At 45.0% G+C, this 22,310-nt stretch overlaps 2 protein-coding genes across 4 annotated transcripts in view; both read right to left on the reverse strand.

Moving 5' to 3' along the window:
• LOC108939622 (adenosine kinase-like) overlaps window positions 1-7,911 on the reverse strand; it is a 127,341-nt gene extending 119,430 nt beyond the window's left edge. The window contains exons 1-3 of one of the 2 annotated variants that reach the window (XM_018761074.2): window positions 6,625-6,735; window positions 5,745-5,819; window positions 4,526-4,579 (exon numbers count right to left, since the gene is read on the reverse strand). In XM_018761074.2, the coding sequence (XP_018616590.1) occupies window positions 4,526-4,579; window positions 5,745-5,819; window positions 6,625-6,638 (143 nt within the window). In that variant the 5' untranslated portion in view covers window positions 6,639-6,735. Of the gene's footprint in view, window positions 1-4,525; window positions 4,580-5,744; window positions 5,820-6,624; window positions 6,736-7,785 lie in introns of those variants that run through there. The other variant, XM_018761073.2, reaches the window with a different exon arrangement.
• Window positions 7,912-8,532: 621 nt separating this feature from the next.
• The window catches only part of LOC108939667 (vinculin), a 34,726-nt gene continuing 20,948 nt past the window's right edge, over window positions 8,533-22,310 (reverse strand). The window contains exons 7-22 of one of the 2 annotated variants that reach the window (XM_018761173.2): window positions 21,652-21,742; window positions 21,386-21,533; window positions 20,817-20,970; window positions 20,196-20,371; window positions 18,537-18,727; window positions 17,978-18,177; window positions 17,390-17,518; window positions 17,154-17,303; window positions 16,425-16,533; window positions 15,549-15,851; window positions 15,080-15,204; window positions 14,695-14,880; window positions 12,247-12,462; window positions 10,770-10,973; window positions 10,473-10,577; window positions 8,533-10,370 (exon numbers count right to left, since the gene is read on the reverse strand). In XM_018761173.2, the coding sequence (XP_018616689.1) occupies window positions 10,224-10,370; window positions 10,473-10,577; window positions 10,770-10,973; window positions 12,247-12,462; window positions 14,695-14,880; window positions 15,080-15,204; window positions 15,549-15,851; window positions 16,425-16,533; window positions 17,154-17,303; window positions 17,390-17,518; window positions 17,978-18,177; window positions 18,537-18,727; window positions 20,196-20,371; window positions 20,817-20,970; window positions 21,386-21,533; window positions 21,652-21,742 (2,634 nt within the window). In that variant the 3' untranslated portion in view covers window positions 8,533-10,223. The remainder of the gene's footprint in view (window positions 10,371-10,472; window positions 10,578-10,769; window positions 10,974-12,246; window positions 12,463-14,694; window positions 14,881-15,079; window positions 15,205-15,548; window positions 15,852-16,424; window positions 16,534-17,153; window positions 17,304-17,389; window positions 17,519-17,977; window positions 18,178-18,536; window positions 18,728-20,195; window positions 20,372-20,816; window positions 20,971-21,385; window positions 21,534-21,651; window positions 21,743-22,310) is intronic. The other variant, XM_018761174.2, reaches the window with a different exon arrangement.

Consider the following 22,310-nt stretch of genomic DNA (forward strand, 5'->3'; position numbering starts at 1 on the left):
TACCTATTATCTGGGTATTCACACTGAACCGATACAGTTAGAATACAGTGTTGTATAAATGGGTAAATCACAGTGAAGAAGACTATACAGAACTGTACAATAGTTTGCTGCTCTACAATGAAGCTCCTGTTTTGTAATGTATTTGAATATCCCACACGATTCCAGTCAACTCCAGACAGCAAAACAGAGGTTGAAGTGTCACATTTACTCAGTCATACTTTCTGTGCAAAACTTATTGGCTTGCTATTTGTTTTCAGTGGAGATTTGCATTCAGAGACGTATGATTTTTATTTTCCTTTGTTTCACTCACCTGAGACAGAAATTACAGGTGGTCCCTGATTTACGATGGGGTTATGTTCCGCGAAACCCTTCGTAAGTCGAAAATGCATTTAATACACCTAAAACACACCTCTGCATGACAGACTGGGAGATGTAGATCGCTGCCACTGCCCAGCATAAACAGTATCACTCCACATATGGGTGGTCCAGGAAGAAGGAAAAAAATCTAAATTCAAAACTTGAAGTACGGTTTCTAAGTCAAACCGTCGTAAGTCAAGGACCATTTGTACAGTCATACCCCAAGACCCACCCATTCCAGTTACAAGAATTTTATCTTACAAGGAGTTCCGTTTAATATCCTATTTTGACGCAGCAGGCATTTATTCACGTTCACAAAAACCAAAATTGCATTTCCAGCACCTCATGCCACTGAGCAGCAAGACATTTATGTTTAAGCATTTAGCAAATGCTTTTCTCCAAAGTGATGTACAATGGTTAATAACTAGTATTCAGCTGACACCTTTTTTCCAAGGTGACTCACAGCCTTAGATAGCATCTATATACCAGAGTAACATCACACACACACACACACACACACACTATATGGGCCATTTTAGAGTGAATGATGCACCTGAAACACATGAAGAAGGAAAACTGTAGACTTGCATTATAAGTTTATGTATTTATAAAATCCCCCGGGACTCTAGGTTTGAAGGAGGGTTCAAATCCATCTTAAGTCTATGTGGTATAGATGTCCTCCCTGTGGGCTGCAGGCATTGCCTAGGTTCAAATTCTGCTTCCTGCAGTAGTACTGTTGAGCAAGGTGCTTAAGATGCTTAGAATGTTTAACTCCTTAAACACAAATTGGTTGTTTTTTCCAAGAACAATTCTGGGTCAGTAATAGGGATTCAAATCAGGGTCCTTCAAACACAAAGGCCCCAAGGTACAGTATCCATTATTGCTAGTACCTTGGACAAAGCTGTCAACTGAATGCAAATTAATAACTAGTGAAAACAAAATTATAAGCTCTGACACCATCTTGAATAAGTGAGAGATGAGAGCCAACACCCATGTTTTGCCCAGGGCTACAGCACTGAGTCAGAGAGGTGCACAGCAAATGATAGGATTATGTTTCAGCACCAAGGAAACTAAACTGCCACAATGTTTGAACTTGGAAAGCCATGTTCCTTGGCAATAATCTTTCAGGTACAACAAATGCCTGGAAAAAAAAAAAAAACCTTGTGAATAAAGAAAGACCCGTACATTTACTGGAACAGGGCACAAGAACACACTGTGCTTAAGATGTATTCATAACTACACCATATTTTTACTCCACACCTAAAAATACCAAACCAGTAGCAGAGGTTAATTTCCATTTAATTTTCAGTAATGCTATATGCACCGATTCACTGATCTTTGCAGATTTTCATGTGGCGGTAAGGGTGAGACATGTGCCCTCAATATTCTAGCACACCTAACGTGTCATTTTTGTGCCCCTAATAGCTGACAAAACTGAGCTTACAGTGTGGCTGTAGGAATTTCACCATGTTTACTGTCCGACATTGCTGATGATGACGTTATCTTACCAAACAGGTAACAAAGCTAAGCTAGAAAATACGAGTAACAAGCCAACGTGTTAGAAAAGAACCTCCCACAGTGCTTCCTTATATGTTTACAATTAAATTATGTGCAGTATTTGTACTGTTAACACTTCCTTAAAATAATTTTTTCTAATATGTGCTTGTTACAATCACAGATTGCAGCTATTGGTGTGACGTACACTGGCTCATATGGTGGAATGTAACAAATTAACTGTGCTTTACAATCATGTGTTTGCATCCAAGTCTTTTTCTGTTGATGTAATGAATTCATTGAATTTTTCTATGAGACATACGTGGCTTGGGGGGCACGGTGGCGCAGCAGGTTTGGCCGGGTCCTACTCTCTGGTGGGTTTGGGGTTTGAGTCTCACTTGGGGTGCCTTGCGACAGACTGGCGACCCGTCCTGGGTGCGTCCCCTCCCCCTCTAGCCTTGAGCCCCGTGTTGCTGGTTTAGGCTCTGGGTCACAGCAACCCCGCTCAGGAGAGGCAGTTTCGGACTCTGTGTGTATGTGTGCGCGCGCGCACGTGGCTTTGGAGAAAAGCGCCTGCTAAATTTAATATGAAAGACAACTTTGCTGCTGATCAACAGAGCACAACAAAACAATTTAACAATAATACTAAAACCTTGACAGAGTCAAATATTCTACTGCTGATTAACACAGCTGATCATTTGGTTCAATCATTTGATATTAAAAATTACTTAATATGCTATGGTTCATGTTAACTAAGGACAAAGTTCATTTGTGAGGTAATATGATCAAGCTACAGAAAAAAGATAAAATGCAACAATTAACTGATACAGTTCAGAATTTTATATAATTAGTCTATTTTGCTCATGGTAAAACAACTATCCTGTTGCTTCATCCAGTTTATTATAATGCATCCTGAGAAAGAACCTGGATTCACAACTGTGAAATTGTTATTCTTGACCCTGGTTTCATGAGACATAGAAGATGAAGTGTTATTGAAGCTGTGAGGAGGAGACCTTCAGAATGCGCCCTGTCCAGAAATCAAGGTTTTCTAGCAGCACCACGCTCAAATACTGCATGAAACCCTCACCGTCCCTTAAACATCCACAGCTCTTGCTGGTTCTGAGCGACAATATTATGTCAGACATAGCTCTCTAAATAAGATGTACTACAGTTTACAATGTATTGGCGATAAAATTACATTTCATAAACCTTAGAACAGAATTTAATTTGCACAGCAAACTGGCAAATTACTCTATTTCAAGGGCAGGTTTGACACATTACACTGAATACATTTTTGACGGTTTCACTTTTAAGGAATGAAAATGACTTAATATTGTTGCCTTCACGCATTCCGACCCAAGGTTCACCATACCATCTATATCTAAACGTATGCTTTCTTAACACTTCATGCCATTCTCCATCTACAACTCAAGTTATGACTGTCAATTGTTATAACTCATCCAATACCCTGTGGGTAAAAACACACTGAAAACCTTAAAACGGACAACAAAAGAGAACCTCACCATTCCGCCACTGCAGTTGTCCAACTTGAATTAGGTTTGAGTTCATACTTATTGCTTTCGCTCACTGAAAGCACTGTATGACTCAGGACATTGACAAGATACAAGCGCTCGTTAAAATAAAGGTCAGGTGCTGCTGAGCAGCACAACAAAATCTGGAAGAGTTTGTGACAGTGGCTGTGCGCATGTAGGCTACCATGTGTATTTTTTTTTAAAGTACACATTTTACACATGCAGGAGGACAACGATGTTGGTGGAGGCAACAAGCAGACTCACACCACAGCCAGGATCGATGCCACAGGCGGCTTAGTCCCCACTTGTTGTGCTGTGAAAACGTACAGAACTCAGGGTGGAGTCAGGGCTTTAAAATCAGAACCTTAACCGCAAGGGTCAATGTGTAGCACCCAGCAAAGGCTTTCTTCACCAGTTCTTAAAACATGATCACAACTTAATTCAATATATTGACAGGAACATGGGGAAAAAAAGAAAATCTGGTTATTTTTCCTCATAAAACACCGTAGACCCCATATAGTTCAGATGCTGGAGTTAACCTATCTGACTGTGTTATAAGTGAGTCCAGATTTGGTGTCCCATGGGCTTGATTATATTCTTTCAAGTCTCGAAGTTTGGTCGTAACATATCCTTATGGTTTATATAATACAGTATCTGGGGATCTGGAGATTTTCAACAACGAAGCTGACTTACAATGAGATGGACGGAACAGAACCCCATCGTAAGCTGAGGACTACCTGTACAGTACTTTAATATATTTTGTATTGTTTTATCAAATAATAATAACAGAAGAAAAAAGACAGGATTTGACCCTAGACCAGGTTATAAGCGATCCTGCAATTCACTGGGTCTACAGTATACTTAAAAATAACTTAATAGTTTGTGATAAACTTTGTGTGTGTGAGGATGTCCACAACTGTTAACAACTGTGCCTGGGGCAATTCGGTTTATCATACTGGCAATATCTGCACAGGCACACTTTGGATGTGCCAAGTTTCACTCAACTCTCAACAAACACATGCCACAAAATCTCACAGAGTTCAGATACAGGAAAATATGAAGTGGATTAGAACAGAGTAAAATCACAAAAGAAACAGCACGGGTGAGTCTGACAGTCCATGCTGTTGGGGAAAAACACTCACAGCGCCTTGTGCTTCTCCTCAGCCAAAATCTGGTCATTTGGCTTCAGTCCATACCTGCAGAAACAAAACACAGATTTTCACCATATGGGTTACAGTGAAGGCAGTACTTTGATTTCAGCTCAGTTAAATGCCATAACATTACCTTTGTTCAAGATATCTGTAATGCACTGCATTTTGCCAAAAAGGCCTTGTGTAACTCTGTATGAAAATCCAATTATATTTTGTGATTAAGCAAAATTATGCAGTTTATATTTCCAAGGATTTTTCAGACAGCAGTTTGCTTCTACAGGACATTTACATTAGATTAAAAGTTTGTTGATCTCTGGTGCTTTTTAAAATTTAATATTTAAAGCTCCCTACTATCATGCACAACCATTATATCATGTCAAACTTGTTCCAACTTAGAAATTCCTGTGAACTATGCAATTACAAGTGGCCCCCGATCTACAGTGGGGTTACATTCCCCTAAACCCATCATAAGTTGATGGGCAGAAAAGCAGCAGAAAAGCAGAACAAATAGAAAAAATGAGAACACACTAATTTGTTTAGATAAGTATCATAAGCAAATTAAGAGAAGAGTAATGGAGCAATAAAAAGGTCAATATGGAGTGGACCTTTGACCAGTAACCTTTGGGCTAATAAATTCTCATCCTTTAATGGAACACAGCATGTTGCCAAGCCCGAAACGGGTCGCTATTTCATGGGACTTGGGTCTCAGATATGAAGGAGCTCGACTCTAGCTTGAATTTGAACATTTCAGTCAAACAACTCGTAACTTTAAGAAAAGTATCAACAAGTGTTCATTTATTTTAATGTGAAACACTTTTTTTTTTTTTTTATACTGAGTGGACATATTTAGTATCCTTTTGAATTACTGCATTTGTGCAACATTTAATAAGGTACTGATATAGAATGTACTTTTCTCCCACGTCAGCAGCGAGACTGACACACAGAACATCTGAACCAAACAAACAATGTGACAGACAGGCCACCAGAAATACCTGCATATTGCATTACTGCAAACATCACCATCTCCATGTGAATCTGTACCACAATCAGTCTACCAGCCTCAACAAGTGAAACACGGACAGCGGATCTGGAGCACATCTCAGTGTGTCGATGCTGAAAAACTATTACAATAACAGGCCTGCATTTCAGCGGTAGTCCTGACAGCAATTACATCTGAATCTTTTTTCACAAAGAAAAGCAATCAACTCACTTGTCAAGGAAGTCCTTGTCCACCACAGCTGAGATGTCAAGCAAAGGATTTCCCATCCCAAACAAGGCATTCTGACTGAGGGAAACAAAAATATTGTGCTGATTATATCTGTAAACAAACCATGATTTGCTGAGCTAGAAAATACAGAAGATTATTAATGTTAAGACGGCGTGCTTCTGCAAGAAATTTGTGAAGCACATCAGTCTGTTGACGGAGAGATCAATTCAGCAAATCCAAAGAGCATACCTAATTCGCCAATTGCAATACCAATAATAATAACTGTTATTCCAGAATGATACGAGTTCACAAGTGTAACAGCTGACAGAGGGACAGTGCAGTGAGAGCAGGTGAAGACAAGCTGAAGAAGACATGATGGACAGGCAAAGCCCTCATGCCCGCACACACACTTGTGTCCATGTGAGGTGGTGTGTGTTGCCCATGCCAACAGGTGTGGCCCAGGGGAGCGTGAGTGCGCGCGCCCAGTGCCTGTGTGTGTGCACGAGACAGTCGAGTCGGTGCCTGAGGAGAACCGCGCCGTTACACACTGTGTGAGCAGCACAATTGTGGCGTTTTTCTAAAATGAAATAGTAGTTATGAAAATAAATAATAATACTAAGCAGAACTTCCAAAAATCCAAATTAAAGACTCATACAGTCACTAACTAGGGAAAAATATTAGACAATGAATGATCACGAGAACCTCTCACGAGTCGTGTGTGACTAAAACTGAGCAAAGACGAAAATTCGATGCTTCTCTCTTTGCATGATAAAATGTAGGGAACGTTGCTGTTTACACTGCAGGTTAAATACAAATACCCGTGCGAAAACACACCCTCAAAAACATGGCTTTGAACGAATTTTTGCGACGTGAGGCGATTTACCGTAGAAACGGCATGCTTTCGGATGCTTTGCCCGGGCAGGCGGTGCTCGCGGAGTCTCGCGCTGCTGTCCTCGCGTCACGGCTCTCGCGCTGGCCGAGTGAACGTTCCGCAGCAACTGTCGAGTAAAAGCGGAACCCTTTGGCTCCGCGTGCCTTCCAGTCTGATTGGACGAGGCCCGAGTGGGAGGAGCGCGCAGTTTGACAGCGCCTCGCAATCAAGAGCGTCTCCTCCTCACTCCCTACCTACCGTTATGTCACGCGTCGCCGTGCATCCCGCAAAAACGTCAAATGTAGCTCGCTTACTTCAAACATGTTTACGGAAAAGCGCAAGAAAGGCGCCATTTGCAACTAAAACTTTCGTACATGTACGACATCAGTATGTAATTACGCAGCTATTATTTGCAATAGTAGGTGAGGGAAGAAGTGTTTACTACGTCCCAAATTCACAGCTTAGTTAACGGTTAACCCCCAACACAGAGTAGCAAAGATGAAATCTCTGCATGGAAAGTCTTTCAACGATAGGCCTACACTTCAGTTTGGTAATGTGCTCATCCATGGTTTAATACGGTAGTTATACGGTAACTTGTGAAACGCAACGTAACGCGAGGGAACGCTTTCCTACACGGTGAATGAAACACACGGAACGAGGCGGGGCTAATAGTTGCCTAATAAGCGCAGAATGGGCGGGGCTATGTGTAGCCTGACACGCGCAGATAGGCGGGGCACACCTCAACCGAATGACATTAAAGCCACAGACAGGACTTTTCCCCTGGGAATACATATTAAAATTATGGAAATTTTGTACAATGTACAGCTTTGGAGAAGCAAAACATCAGACTTTGCGTTTTTCTGACTATAGAGTATAGCACACTGCTTCCTACTAGTGTTAACAGCCCCAGGTCCATTACTTATATATATTTTAATCACAATGACATGAATGAATAGTCCTACCTATCTATGTTTTTGCAGCATCTGGAATAATATTATCCAATTTTCTATCCCACAAACCAACACAAATGAAGACCTAGCATTCTGGGTCACTGCTGTAAACAGCTGGTAACGTAGACGTGGTTGGAGCTACTGCAGCGAGCTCCTCCATCTAGACTAGACAATAGTTCTATCTACCGAAGGTAACGCCCCTTGCAGCTAAGTCTCACTTTACCTGAGTTTCTTTTTATCCATGTTTGAAGTTTCTCCGTCTAAGTCTGTCTGCTGCCATGGTCAGGACGCTGTCCCGGCATCAACACATGTCACCTGGGGCAGAGCGCTGACGATCCAGGTCCTTGCTGCCTGCGTCATCCACTAACGTCACCACGTAGGGCACGTTGCCGTGTGACGTCACGCACCACGCTGGGCGGCCTGGACCCATGACGGCGGACGGACGAGCTGGGCGAAGAGAGAAGCGATCAGTTTCGCTGCTCTTTGTTCTGATCGTCCGATTCCGAAGAGGCGTCTTACATCCTCCTTTGTGTTTTATCACTGATGAACTACAGGTTCTTCATATGTCCTTCTAGTATTAAATCTACCTTGCATATTATGCTTGTTTAGTAAATTTGAAAGATTGCACCATGAGTGGAATAAAACATAATTGGTGCCTCAGTGTAGAGAAATATAGGACAGAGTGAGTTTCTCAGAGGAGCAGCTACTCGGTGTACAAAAAGATGCATATTTTGCCACATTTTATGAAACATAGATGTAATGGATTGTATTTAATGAACATTAGTATTAAGCTTTCTTACATGGTAAAAAGAGAAAAGATTAATAACTTCTCACTCTTGGTCACACTCTTAGTAGTAGTACCACAATTCATTTGAGCTGCATGGAGAAGTTTTATAAAAAATAGACAAAAATAAAAAAAAAAAAACACAGCTTAAATGTTATAAAATCCTTTATTATAAGAGCATGTCAAATGGAACAATTTAAACAGAAAAAATTTAGGACGATCAAAGGAGTCTGACAATCTGGATTAATTATTGAACCCAAATACCATACACTTCTATGAATATATGTTGTTAAAAACCAAAGCACATACCTTTTAGACTATTAAACTTTTACTGAAGGCACCATGGTATGTAGATTAGACAGGTTTAAGGAATATTATAGAACAAATAATATACATTCAGTCTGCAGCATGTTCTTTGAAACACAATCCTTAGCCAAAGTCACATCTTCAATGACCATCTAACATCTTGGTGAATTCAATTTATTACAGTTATATTTAACTTCTGTGCATAATTTAGGATCCATTGTTCTAGTCTCGAAGAACCTTTTATGGCTTCATTTATGAAATATTTAATATATTACCGATCATCTATTTATCGAAAAATTCTAACCTTGAAGAGTAATTTAAGAGGCAGCAATAATAAATAACTGAAACTGGAGTGAATGGCATGCAGGCCTCATTTGTACAGTCCTCCAAGAAATGTGATTTTAATTGTATTCTCTTCCCCTTTAAAGCACAGATTTATTACTAGGAATCACACAACTTGATGAAATTGTTATAGCACAGTTTTATACTACTAACATGAGCTGGGCTTGAACTGTGGATAAACCTGTATGTATGATAACCAAAAATTAAGAGACAGCAAATGGTCAACAAATGGTATTTGAATAATTAATCAAAGTAATTTCACTAAATTCATAGCAACACAAAGATGCAAATACAGTCTTAAATATTGTTTACTGTTTTAGGACAGGCTAAACCTAAATAATGATTTGTAACTCATTTATGTTTCAAAGAATCTATATGTTACAGGAACAAAAAATTAACACACAAAAACTTCTGTCAAGGTCCTTAATAAACTACCACTTAGTGTTCACCGATATTACAAAAAAACACAATGAAACAAATTCTTTGGCATAGTTTTTGACACAGTTTGTGAAATAAGAAAGATGGGTAAATACTGTATTGCTGAAACAAGCCATTCAAAAGCACTTTAATTTACCTTGTTACATAAAACTCACATTGACAGCAGTGTTTTCTATAGTTATGATAGAACAATGTAAATTAGGAATACGGTTTGAAAATTGTTTGGTGTAAAGTCTATATTTATATATTCATTATCTTCAAGCAAGTGAAGCACAAGGCAAGTACAGACAGGAGTGTACAAGAATTATTGAAGATAATCCTGATATTTAAACTGCAGTAATATGCAATACTGTTCTAAAAAAAGCTTTCTTCTTCATGCAGATTCAGACAGACTTGTTAGACATGTAACAAGTAATATCTTGATACCAAAAATATAATCTCCAAATATATATACATACAGTATATACCTGGGATTTTGTAATCACACCAGAATGTGAACACAAAAATAATTCTAATTTTGCTTTTTAAAAAAGTATATCCAGCAAAAACAAAATCTGAATCTACTGAAAGAAAGAAGGGGCAGATTAATGAGGTTTTCTGAAATCTAACAAGTTCTTTAGCCACTGTTTAAAAAATTTTTTTTTTTTTTTTTTTAAATTTTCTTTTTTTTGTGTCTCCATAAAGGGGTTGTGGGGATCGTTTTCGGCAAAGTGTGAACAAGGACGTGTCCTCAGTCCACTCCCTGCTCGGAGGGACGTGGTCTCCCACGGTCTCCCGCTCACAGCATGAGCTTACTGGTACCAGGGGGTCTTTCGCACCCAACGCAGTGTGAACCCCGCGTCCGTCCGGATCTTAATGGAAGCTGCTTCTGCCTCTCTCACAGTCTCCTTCACAGATTGCATCAGGTTCTGGGCATTGTGGACCAACATCTCCGTAGCCTTAACGGATGGAAACGGAATTTTTTAAAGGATCACGCGTTGCTTTAAGCGTGTACACGTTATCTGCATTGTGCCCACCCCCCTCTGGTCCATGATGCTCACCTGCTCAGACTCCTCCTCGCTGATGTTAGTGCGACCTAGCATGGTGGCCTTCACTGTGGACAGGATCTTCAGCTGTGTGCTGATAGTGGGGATGCGCTCGCACACCTGAAGAAACGCGAGCACAGCGACGCACATTGCACTCGTGACATTTGGAAGCGAATTGAAACCATTGTTTGAAAGTTCACCGAAAAGGCCGAGAACACTTTTAAGTTCACGGTCACAGTTATTTTAAAAGCATGACTATACACTGTAAGACGTGCGCTTGTCTTTATTGTTTCTATCATTAAACCTGCTGACCTGGAGCAGGTTGGTGCGGATGCGCTTGTCCGTGCACTGCTTGGCCACCTCCTTGGCCAGCCGGGTGACTTCATCAGAGGCCTTGGCGATGTCCTTGGCACACTGGATGAGGGCACGCTTGTTGCCGCTGCCCCCTCGCACCAGGCGGGACATCTCTGCCATGAGCAAGGCCATACGCTTGGCCGCACCGATGATGTCATTGCCCTGCGGTGCACAGCGTACAGTCAGTAATGACGCGAAGTACGGAATCCCTAAGAAGGTCTACATGACAAACTGAAATCAAGCTCGCTAGATTTGCTTGAAGAAAAGTACATCAGAAAATATCAGGAAGCTTGTAACATACTGTACTGGCGGTTAAAAACTGCACTGAGATATAATGCAGTTTAAGTGATTTGACAGGCAATGTAACTTTTAAAAATTATTTGACTTCTCAGTCATACTATAACTACACTATAAAGTAATATAGCCTTTTACCGAAAATAGACCCAGAGCAGAATATCACTGTTCACTATTCAAAAATTTTGAGATGGGAAAGGGGGGGGGGGGGAATTCATCCTATGCTTCATATCCTATTTAAATAAAACGCTGTATTTTAATGAAAGATTAACAAAGATACCAACACAAAGGTGATGCGTGACATTTGGACCACCAAAATTCAAGTCTGTAAAAATTGCAGACAAACGGAAATCAAACTCACACCCTGCATATGAATAACTGGGACATGCAGTGTGTGAACATGTTAGTAATCCACACCTAAAGAGGGAGAATGTCTGCCGAAAGGCACCTCTATAATCATGACAACCTGTGCCATGTTTCAGATCATTTTCTGTGCTTTGAAAAAAACTTGTAAAAATGAGAAATGTCTGCTGAGATCGTAGTGATGGGTCCCAGCCTCGTCGGTGTGACATCTGCCCCTTCGAGCGTCACTTTGATTTTAATCTCAGAAAATCCAAAGCAACGTCTGAGCCCAGTTTAATACATTAAAATAGTTTCTCATTTTGCAGTGCATATTTTCAATGATTTTTTTGTTTCAACTATGGAAAGAGAGAGACGCACGCAGACAGTCTTCCTTTTTGTGCACATTTTAGACACACACCGTTTCCAGTTGGTTACTCCAACTTGCTTAGTTCAGCCAGAGTGAAAACACGCAGGCAGGTGGCAGGACTTGGTCCGGTGCAACCCTGAAGCCATTAATAAACCGGTCATTCTTGGCTTCACCGGTTGGTGGCGCAGTCGACCGAAGCGAAATGAAGCCAGAGGACTAAACTGAACTCTGATAAAATGGAGCTTCAAGGCCTTGTGAAGCCAGTATCAGTTCGCTGGCGAGGCACAAAACAAAAACATGTCATTCCACAGTAGCCACGGGCGCCCAGCAAAGGCTCAGGAGAGATGCAGCAACACTGGGGCCAGCGTTCCTTATGGCCGGATGCAGGCTCGGTCGCAGGCTCGGTCGCGGCCAGTGGGAGGGCACGAGTACCTTACTGGACCATTTGCGCGCTTCCTGGTGTAAGGACCGAGCAGCGGCCAGCATGGGCTGGTTAACCGGCTGATTGGTGGGCATTAAGAGCAGCTCGGGTTCGTAATCGTCTTCATTGTCTGATGGCAGGACGAACTCGACATCGTCCGCTTCGTCCTCATCGTCTATATCTAAGTCTGCCTCGGCTGTTTCGAAACCCACGTCAGCAGTTTCGGGCTGGGTGGGAGGAGGTGGACGGCAGCATGGAGAAACAAGGACAGAGTTAGTATGACAGGTTTGGGAGAGCTCTCAGGGGAGCACATCTACAGGAAAGGAGGGGGGGGGGGGGGCGAGGAAGGAAGTGCATCCGCCAGCAAGAAGCGACAGACTCAAAGCGTAACGAGAAAATGAGCACCAACAGCTCACTGGTTCATTCCCAAGTTGGCCACACATGACATTTTGAGGGAGCTCCACAAGGAACTTTGGACATACAGAGCGCATAGCAAACCCTGCTGATCCTATCTCTGCTGTGACATCCTTCCAGCTCATGCGGCTACAACGGCGTGGAAACGTTCAACAGGACCTCACGATGAAGCCCTTGCCAGGCGCTATCCTGAAAGGATCTTGTGATGGGTGCTGCTATCATATGGACATTACAAGACATAGTTAAAACCTGTGACAACACTGACAGTTCCCCCGACGCCTTTCTGGAAGCGGCCCGTTAATGACAGACTCCCACCTCTTCCTACATGACGAATCAAAATGCAAAGACATGCACTACAAAATACCTTCCACGCATGTCCTTTCGGGGTCATTGAGTTCCCTTATTGAACAGGATACAAGGCTCTTCCAGCACAGTCTTCTGAAAGGCTATGTGTTTTAAGGGAATTCTTGAATTGCGTCCATTGCTCATCGTAACGTCCGGCGCTCACGGCACTCTCCACGGCAGCGTACGGTGCGAAACGCTAAGCACACACAAGGACGCTGGCTATCATCCTGTACACAACGTGTGCGGTGCAGATGGAAGACCCAGATGAAGCTCTTGTTGAGGCCCAAACAATCAGACAAAAGGTGAGCACAAACACGCACACAGACACGCGAAGAGAAAGTCGTGGTGGAGAGTCGTGACAGGTTAAGGCCTGAGGAAGGGCGACACGGCACAGAGGAACGAGAAGAAGCAAGCAACAAACGCGGAGCAAAAGGGCGACGGGCAAAGAGAAGGAAAGTTACAATCGGGGAGAATGATGGTGAAGCCCGGCATAAAAATTGGACAAATTCACCATGAATCAGTGTTTACAACAACGTTTACAGCTGACGCCTCATCTATTTCATTGGCATCAAAATACAGGGAGATTCACATATGAATGGACATGGAAAACAAACACAACCAGTTCACTTACAGTATCCACTGCCCGTATCATCCGAGTAGCACAGAACTACATCACAAACACGATCCTGAATTATATTTATTCATCTCAAACTTCTCTCCAAAGTCATTTACAGTGTTACACTTACAGTTATCCCCCTTTGATACAGCTGGGTAACTTTATTCACAGCAGTTACCTTTCTCACGGGTACTGCAGCTGGGATTGAGTCCAAAGGCCTCTGTTTTAACCACTATGCCAGCAGCTGCATTATTAATACCAGTGATTTGAACACAAAACATCTTAGAGTTCTTTCTTGGAGATGTTCCCTGTTGTGGAGGTGTTGGCGTTTTTCATAATACGTACCTAATTATTATATATTAGCTACTGGAAATTGGTCCATGAGCTTTGAAGAGCTTTCTCTGTACGTCAGCCCCACAACACACCAGTGACACATGGAGATATCCACAGGACATCCAGACATACTGTACGTTTGCCTTTATATGCCTCAATCACACGTAAGTTCCCTTTAATTGCCAGTGCTTCGTAACTGATGCATAACTGGGAAATCATTAAACAAACAGTCCCCTTGGGCTCCGGCAACTAGGAATCTGTTCTTTTCAGGTGAAGCAGCTCATGGACATTTGGAGCAGAGTCGCAGGGATCAGACAAGGGAACAAGAATCAGGTTAGACATTAATCGCCGTTAGAGGTACAGCATGCGGGAGCGTTTCCGAGGATGACGGCTCTCACTCCTTGGCTGAAACTTCCAGATATCAGAGGGACCGAGTGTTTTTTGTAGAGACCTACACACATATACCTCCGGGGGAGGACTGGAGAGATCTGCGCCAGAAAGAGCCTTCAAAGCATTAGCGCATTTCCCGACTTGCGACTAAGTATCTCAGCTGAAATTCACAATAATGGAAAACTCAACCCTAACCCAAGAAGAACCCTACAGTAACATTTCTGACAGTACGCTGAAATAACCTCATGGCAGAAGGAGGTGATGCTCAGGTGATCCTTGTGTTTGCAGCTGGACGTATAAAGGCACATCACAGTTGCCCGAGTGGTGCTGGGCTGGCGTAGGGTGCGGGGAGGGGGCTCACCTTGCTGGACCACTTGCGGGCCTCGTCGTGGAGCTGCCGGGCAGCCACCATCATGGGCTCGCTCACCATCTCGCCCGCCTTCTGCTCGGGGAACTCCTCGTCTTTCTCCTCTGGTGGGGGTGGCCTTGGCGGGGGCACCTCCCCTTCCGGAAGAGGCGGTTTGGGAGGGGCCAGCTCATCGTTCAGCTGCAGAGAAGGCAGAGCCAGTGAGGAGAGGCAACATTTTGGCTTCACACCTTCTGTGAAGGCATTGCTGAGAAATGTTCCTCCATCATAAAACTCTTCTGCCCTAAAAGGCACCCAGAACCCATCCTGGAAGCAAACAGCTCTGGTAAGGTGCTCTGAGCGTGCACGCTCACTCACACTCTCGCTCTCACTCACTCACATGGAGCTGATCCAGGCTGGGAGGAGGGGGTGGGAAGTCTGGTTCCTGAGGCTGGAAGGCCTCCCTGACCTTAGCCACCGCACCCAAGATCTTGAAGCCCGAGTCCAGGAAGCCCTTCTGCAGACCTGCCCAACACGGTGAGGGGAGTAGGACAGTCACGCTGGGGTTGAGTGGGCAGGATAACATCGCTGAGCCGTGACCAAAGTGAATTCCTCGTGAACAGAGAACAGCTGAAGGAGGGGGCTATCACTGACATGTCAAAGGACTTCAAAATTGACAATAAAAGTCGCTGTGAGCCTCAAAACCTGTCAATAACAAAGTACAGATGTTTTGAAGAAAGAGACAGCCGTGTGTATCTGACAGTTTGTGTAGTTCTGTTATTTGCAAGACGGTCAACAGCAATCGAACGCAGTCACAGCTTCATGAGGGGGCAGCAGATTATTTTACTACAGGAGGAACAGTGTTTTACCTGGATCCTGGATGTTTCCTGCCACGGCCTTGGCGTTCATGACCATGGGGGAGATGGTCTTGCTGAGCTCGTCCGAAGCCTCCTTCACTGCCTCGCGGAACTTGGGGTCCTCCGAGTTCTCCACCTCCCGCTTGGCCACCAGCAGGATGCGGTTGGCACGGCGGGCGATGCTGGTGGCGCCGGCGACCAGCATCTGCGGCTGCATGTTGGTCATGGCCGCACGGCACTTGTCAATGTCCTTCTTGATGGCCTCCTCAGAGGCGTCCAGCAGGGACTTGGTGTCAATGGCTTCGTCCACCAAACCTGCCGCAGGGCAACAGAAGGGCAATTAAAATATTTACTATCGATCAAAGGCTGACTGTATGTTTTACTGTTTAAAAGACATTTATAATTCAGGTCATGAATAATATTAAGTAATTATTCACTTTTGGCCCGTTGTCATACCTACATTATGGCTACAATCATGAATTCTTAAATGGAAGCACTGCATTTCGGATAGATACAGCAAGGGGTTGGGGTCCTCGACATTTAAACAGCAACAACAACAACAACAACAGCAACAATAATCTAATACTGTCTGTCTGTCTACCAGCAACACCTTATAAGCTGTTACATCCCTGACAGTTATATACAAAGGATTCTCCTACTTTTGACACCTGTACATTGAGGGTTAAGACTAAATGTTAAAAAAGACTTACATATAACCCAAAATATATGTTTTTTTTTTTTTTTTACAAAAAAGTGCACAGGACAATGAAAAGGGATCATGCCCATAGAACAAGGTATAAAACCGTAGTGAGAGAACAGAACGTTGACCAGATTGCAGAGGCCGAAGGTGACCGAAGTAACACAATGGATCCTGTGAACTTGGCGTACCCGTCATTTTCTCCATGTTATCAATCCACTGATTTTTCATGGTGTCAAAATGTTCGTATGCGGCCTGGTTCCCAGGGTTCCTCAGCAAAATGCGAGCAGCCGACACCACCTTCAGGACAGACAACATGAGCGAACCGGAGAAACCAGAACCTTTCGACTAAATTTAACATCATCTCATTTCTAATCGCATCCACTTGCGTAGCAAATGGAAACGTGCTCTTCCTACGATAACTGCACCCAGTTTCGGAATGCTGGAATTCCCCACCCACGAGAGGCCCGAACTATCTTTGGTACATTTCCTTCATAATTCCGAAACCACTCGATTTGTATTTGTGTTTTGGAGGACAACGAACAATTTGAAGTTTCCACAAAGTGCAATATCTACATTGTCTCATAATGACAGGCTAGCGGCAGGGTTCGAAACGCGAGCGTCTAGCCACACAGTCGCCGAGCTCAGGAAAATAATACAAACACGAACACTGAAAATATACAGACCCCCTTTCATAGCAGTTGTTCCTTCTGAAAGAGCATGAGACAAACCAGATGGTCCAACTATGCATGAAATTAACTTTAAACCCCTAAAACCATCAGCGTTCCTGGAAAAACACAGAACACGACAGAAAGGCAAAACAAAGGGCGACTCATTCAAAGTCACACTTTGCGCCCGTTCCACAGTCAGACACACGGATGGTTTGCTTCTCGCGGGGACAGATGAGCACCGTGACGCACCTGTGGCGTGAGCTCCCTGGCCGACTTGACGGCCGCTTGGATCCCCTCCACGGTGCTCTTGTTGGCCGTGCCGACAGCCGCAGCCTTCTCGGCCGTAGCGCCCAGCTTCTGGGCGTGGTTCTCAAAGTTGGAAGCCCGTTCTTCAAACACCTTATAACGCCAGACAGGGAGGAAGATTTCAGCCACAGCGGAGAGGTGATGGAGGGGAAAAGAAGGCCGAGGCGGACGAGCTTCACCTCTTCTCTGTTGGGAGCATCAGGGGGGGCGGTGGCAGCCACGGCCAGCAGCTTGATGGGAGTGGTGGTGTCGCTGAAGATGTCAGACACCTCCTGGGTCATCGCCTCCTGCATCTGCCCCTTGAGGTCCTGGAAAGAGAATAGGCGAGTGGACCAGCATGCCAATGTACAGCACGCCGAGCACCGGAACAGCAGCGTCGCCCAAAGAGCTCAAGTTGGGGTCAGTTTCATAAAATTACATTCACAGCCACTTTGAATTATGAATTATGTGCAGCTGGCATACGTCACTGTGTCATATTTAAGAATTATAGCGCATAAAATATCCCTGAATCAAACGTTTTCCGTCCGAACTATGATTTTTCCCTCAGGGGTCGGGTGTACTCATTTCCACTGAAATGGCAGGTTTTGGTGAATCGCGTAAGAGAAAGACATTTTCAGGTCCACCTTCAGAGCTCACACGCGAGTTACTTTTTTCGTGGACCACACTGGCACTCTGATGCATGCTGGGAGGTGACAGTAGCGCATACCAGCCAGCTGGGGCTGCCCTTGGCCACCAGCGCACAAGCGACCCCTTTCCAACGCCCTCACCTTCAAAGCGTCTTGGAGCTGCTGGGCCACGGCGTGGGCCTGCGCCGAGTCTCCCTCCCCTCGAGCAGCCAGGTCCGCCAGCTGGGCCATCAGCTGCTCCACGCGCTCACACTTGCCCAGCAGCTCCTGGCGGTGCGGACCCAGCATGGCGTTGGCCAGTCGTCGGCCTTCAGCGACGAGACCGCGCATGGCCGCCTGGCCTGGAGGACACATAATCGCACAGCTTCGGTTTTCAGGTCAATACCGATGCGCTTCGATGCAAAATGAAGAGTTACGGCTTCGGCAGCTGCTGAAAAACATGGTGTAAAACACGGCGCTTTCATTTTGCCACGGATTCCGGACACCGTGTGTAAAACACAGTTTTACCCTCGCACCTTTAGCGATCGAAGACGATTTGCACAAAACCTGACAAGTGACTGTCAGACATGGAGAATTCGCGATCAAATGAGCTCCTGGTGAACTTAACATTTAAAACTGTAGCACGATACCCTCGGGACATGAGACGAGTCAGAGAAGAAAACTGACCGATGCCGCCCCTGGGACGCATGGCTGGGCTCACCTATACCGCGGTCGTCCACGGTAGGGTTGTCGATCCAGCGCTGGGCCTGCTCCATCTTCCCCTCCAGGTTGACGGCGGCTTTGGCCGGCCTGCTGTTGGCCACAGCCTTGTTGGTCTTGGACTGCAGGTTCTGCAGGGCTGTAGCGATCTGCTTGGCTAGAGCTCTGGCTTCCGGCGTGTCGCCTTTACCCCTGCGGACAGAGCAGCGCACACCAAACGTGGTTCATTTACTCCCGAAAATCTGTGCGCGTGTCACAATACGCAGACGCTGCGTAGCGTTACTGACAATGTTGGCAAGATTAAGGTGTCATTGACACTTGTCTAGGGGTATTGCGCTACTAAAGGTGCTTACGCGACAGCGGCTGGCGCACGTTGCAGTGTGGAGGACGGGGGAAGACCGTCCCCGTCGCCTTTCGTTAAACTAGCGGAGAGAACACGGCTTTTCCCTGCGTTTAGGTCCCTCGCAAGCTACCATTTATGTAAATACCGCCAAGAGCAGCACAAGTTCCACACTGCCACGTCCACACTTCAGTCAGCAGCAGCGGGTGGTAATCGGAGTACTCGACTTTGAAAGACACTCCTCAGCCCTTCTCGACTTGTGGAATCTCATAGAGACAACCGTCCCCTGTGCGCTAACAGCACTCGTCACGTTCCATGTCCCGTTCCCCTTTGTCCTCGAAACCTGTTCTTCGTTCCCCGGCTCTCGACCGCTCGCCTCGCTTCTCGACTTCGTCCACACATCTTCGCTTTCACCCATTTCGCCGATCAAACGACCGCGTACCCGACAACAAGAACAAGTCTATCCCCTTGGCTTTGAATGAATGATCCAGCACTTGGGTCCTACCTTCCCCATGTCCTCTGCTCCACAAGATACACACGTCCTCAGCCCTGCTCTCCGAAACAACACATATTTATATACTACTGTAACCATTATTTATTGTTATTGCTGTCATTGCTCCTACTGTTATTTACTGTCAGTGACATTGTTTTGTTTATGCAGTATTTCTATTGTCCTTGCCCATAGTCTGTGGAGAAGCATTCAGGAAGATTTTCATGACAAATGTACATGGGATTTGTATCATTGAACTTGAAATATATTTGCCATTAGTTCAATATATGAGTTAATCGATGCAAACTTGTATAAAAGGAAATCCCACTTCCTACTTGAAGAGCCCTGATCAAGGTCCTTATCCTGAATTGCTCCAGTAAAAACAAGCCAGCTGTATGAAAGGAAAAATCACTGCAAGCACCTTAAATGTAGGCTGCTGACGAAACGAATGCTAAACAACAACAGCAATATTACTGCTATTAATAATCACATTTCAGTTGTGATAGCAGGCTGAACATTATTCGGTGGCTGTGATTGATCGAAACCGTCAGCGTTACAGACGCTGTTCTCCCGTGCTGCCACGTGTCAGCCAGTCGAGCTGAAACACATCTTTGGACCGTGGAAGGAAACCAGACCATCCGGAGGAAATCGACAAACGGAACACGCAAACTGCACAGATGGAATGGGGATGAGATCTATTATGTTAAATGCTGCTCCAGTGGGACAGGATGAGAACAGCAGTGGAACACAACTCGCCAACAGCACGACCGATACTAAACTACCAAAGCAAAGGAAGCAAAAAACGTGGCGCGTGGCTGCTGGCGACGTACAGTCTCCTGAGTTCCGACAACTTGGCAGCGAGGCCGGCGATCTCTCCAACGGAGCGCTGGATGTCGTCCCGCTCCTTGGGATCCTCGCACAGGTCAGCTATCTTCTTGGCTTCTGCTAGAAGGGCCCGAATGTTCTCCTCTCCTTCGGGGCCACCGTTTGGGTCAGCCAGCCAGTTCTACAGGGTCAACACACCATTCATTTATACGCGGAGTTGGAAACATAGAAATCTGTGAATCTGTGACTTATTGGCAAGAAAAGTACAAGAACTGATACATTATATAAGTAAATACTTACTGCCGTTAACTTTGGCAACAAGAGCAAATAAAATTTTCTACAACACCTGCATTGCATTCAGAGTTATACATTTTCCTCTATCATTTGTGAGACCCTACGGCTGGACTTATACAGTTATTTGTTATACATTTATATGAACAGATACTTGCATAGATCGAGCAAACATACTGTATATATAGAGCACCTGGCACCTGCATTCAGACCCTTAACCGATTTTACTAACGTACTGAATGACAACTGCTACACGGACAGTTTTCATTCTCTCCAGTTGTTTCTGAGACCACTGAAGTCCAAAATAAATTATTTAACAAAGGTGACGTTCGCACCTGTGCAGCATCCGCCCTTCTGGCAATGGCCTGCTTGGAGTTTGTCATGGCTTCCAGCTTGCGGGTAGCATTCTCCACCTTGCCTGTGAGCACATCCAGGCCTTGGGCCACCTGCTGGGCCTTCTGCATCGCCATGGGTGTGGCACCCTGTCCCCTGTGGTGTCCAGAAAGCAGTGGAAACATACTTTGAATCAGCTAGAAAACAAAAGCCCAAACAATTTTGTGAATCTGTGCATCCTGCGCCGAATGACAGGGAGAGCACCTTGCTGTCCAGTGCCGAACCCACTGCTAACATACCTACAGCCCATCATTTCTGGCGGGCACAGCTGCAACTAGGTCAGTTGTGAGACTCATCAATACGTTTACTGAAAGTACACAGTAAACATCTGACCAAACAATAGCATCGCCATTTAGTTTTAACACAGTAAATTATTTGATTGTGCTTCTTAAACTGGCCCTCAGTCACCAATCAACAAAGGAGGAGATGAGCAGACATCAAACCCGGCGCACCGTAAAAGCCTGGATGCCTGTGACCGTACATCACCGGCACAAGGTCTGCACAGGTTTACCTGGCGCGCATTTCGGAAACCTGGTCCGTCATCTGGCCCAGGGTCTTGGCCGTTCCCAGGATCTCTCTCCTCTCCTTCCCGGCACAAAGCTCCCCGACTTTCCCCGCCTCGTCCAAGATCTGCCGGACGGCCTGTTCCCCAGCATCTCCTGAAACGCAGACACGACGTGCTGTGATGTTGCGGAGTCCACCTTCACAAGTGGGTTGAAAGGTGAGGCAGGAGGCTCTCGCCCCTTTCCCACGAGACCCGGTGGCCGTGCCAATTACCTGGTTGAGCATTAGGGTCTTTCAGCCAACTCTTAGCTTGGTTCATCTTGGAGTCAATGAGTGCTAAAGCCCTCTTCATGGCCTCCGTGTCCTAAGGACAACACAGAGAGAAATGAAGACCCCGAGCACACGCTACGTATGCTGAAGCCATTCCTCCACAGCCTGGCAGCTCCAACTCCAGTGTTTGGGTCTCCAAGTCCATGCATTCAAACTCCAACCCACACCTCCTCACATGTATAATGTAGCTCCGCACCACACAACAAGCATCAGTGCCGCAACGTTTTCTGTGTACTTCGACCACATTGATCAGTTGTACTTAAACACATTACTGACAGGTTGCAATATTTTACACTGTGGCAGAATTTCCAGGCTGTGCTTTTCCAATAATCTGAATAGAGTGGAAAAATTGCGGAAAGACACCTAACGCCCGAAGACCCCACTGATCATACTCGACGTGTGATCACCTTCTCACGGTCCACCTGCAGCGGCCGACACATCGGAACCCGGGATGATATTCACACGGAGTCACATAATTCAGCGATGACACCATCGAAATGCGTTATCGCTTCTTTCAAAATGATCATCAGTTGTGCTCCAGACGACACGAGTTTCTCGTATCAAAACACTGTGCGATCACTGTATTTAGACGACGCGACGCT

This window comes from Scleropages formosus, chromosome 24, assembly GCF_900964775.1.
Source record: "Scleropages formosus chromosome 24, fSclFor1.1, whole genome shotgun sequence".
NCBI classification, from domain to species: Eukaryota; Metazoa; Chordata; class Actinopteri; order Osteoglossiformes; family Osteoglossidae; genus Scleropages; species Scleropages formosus.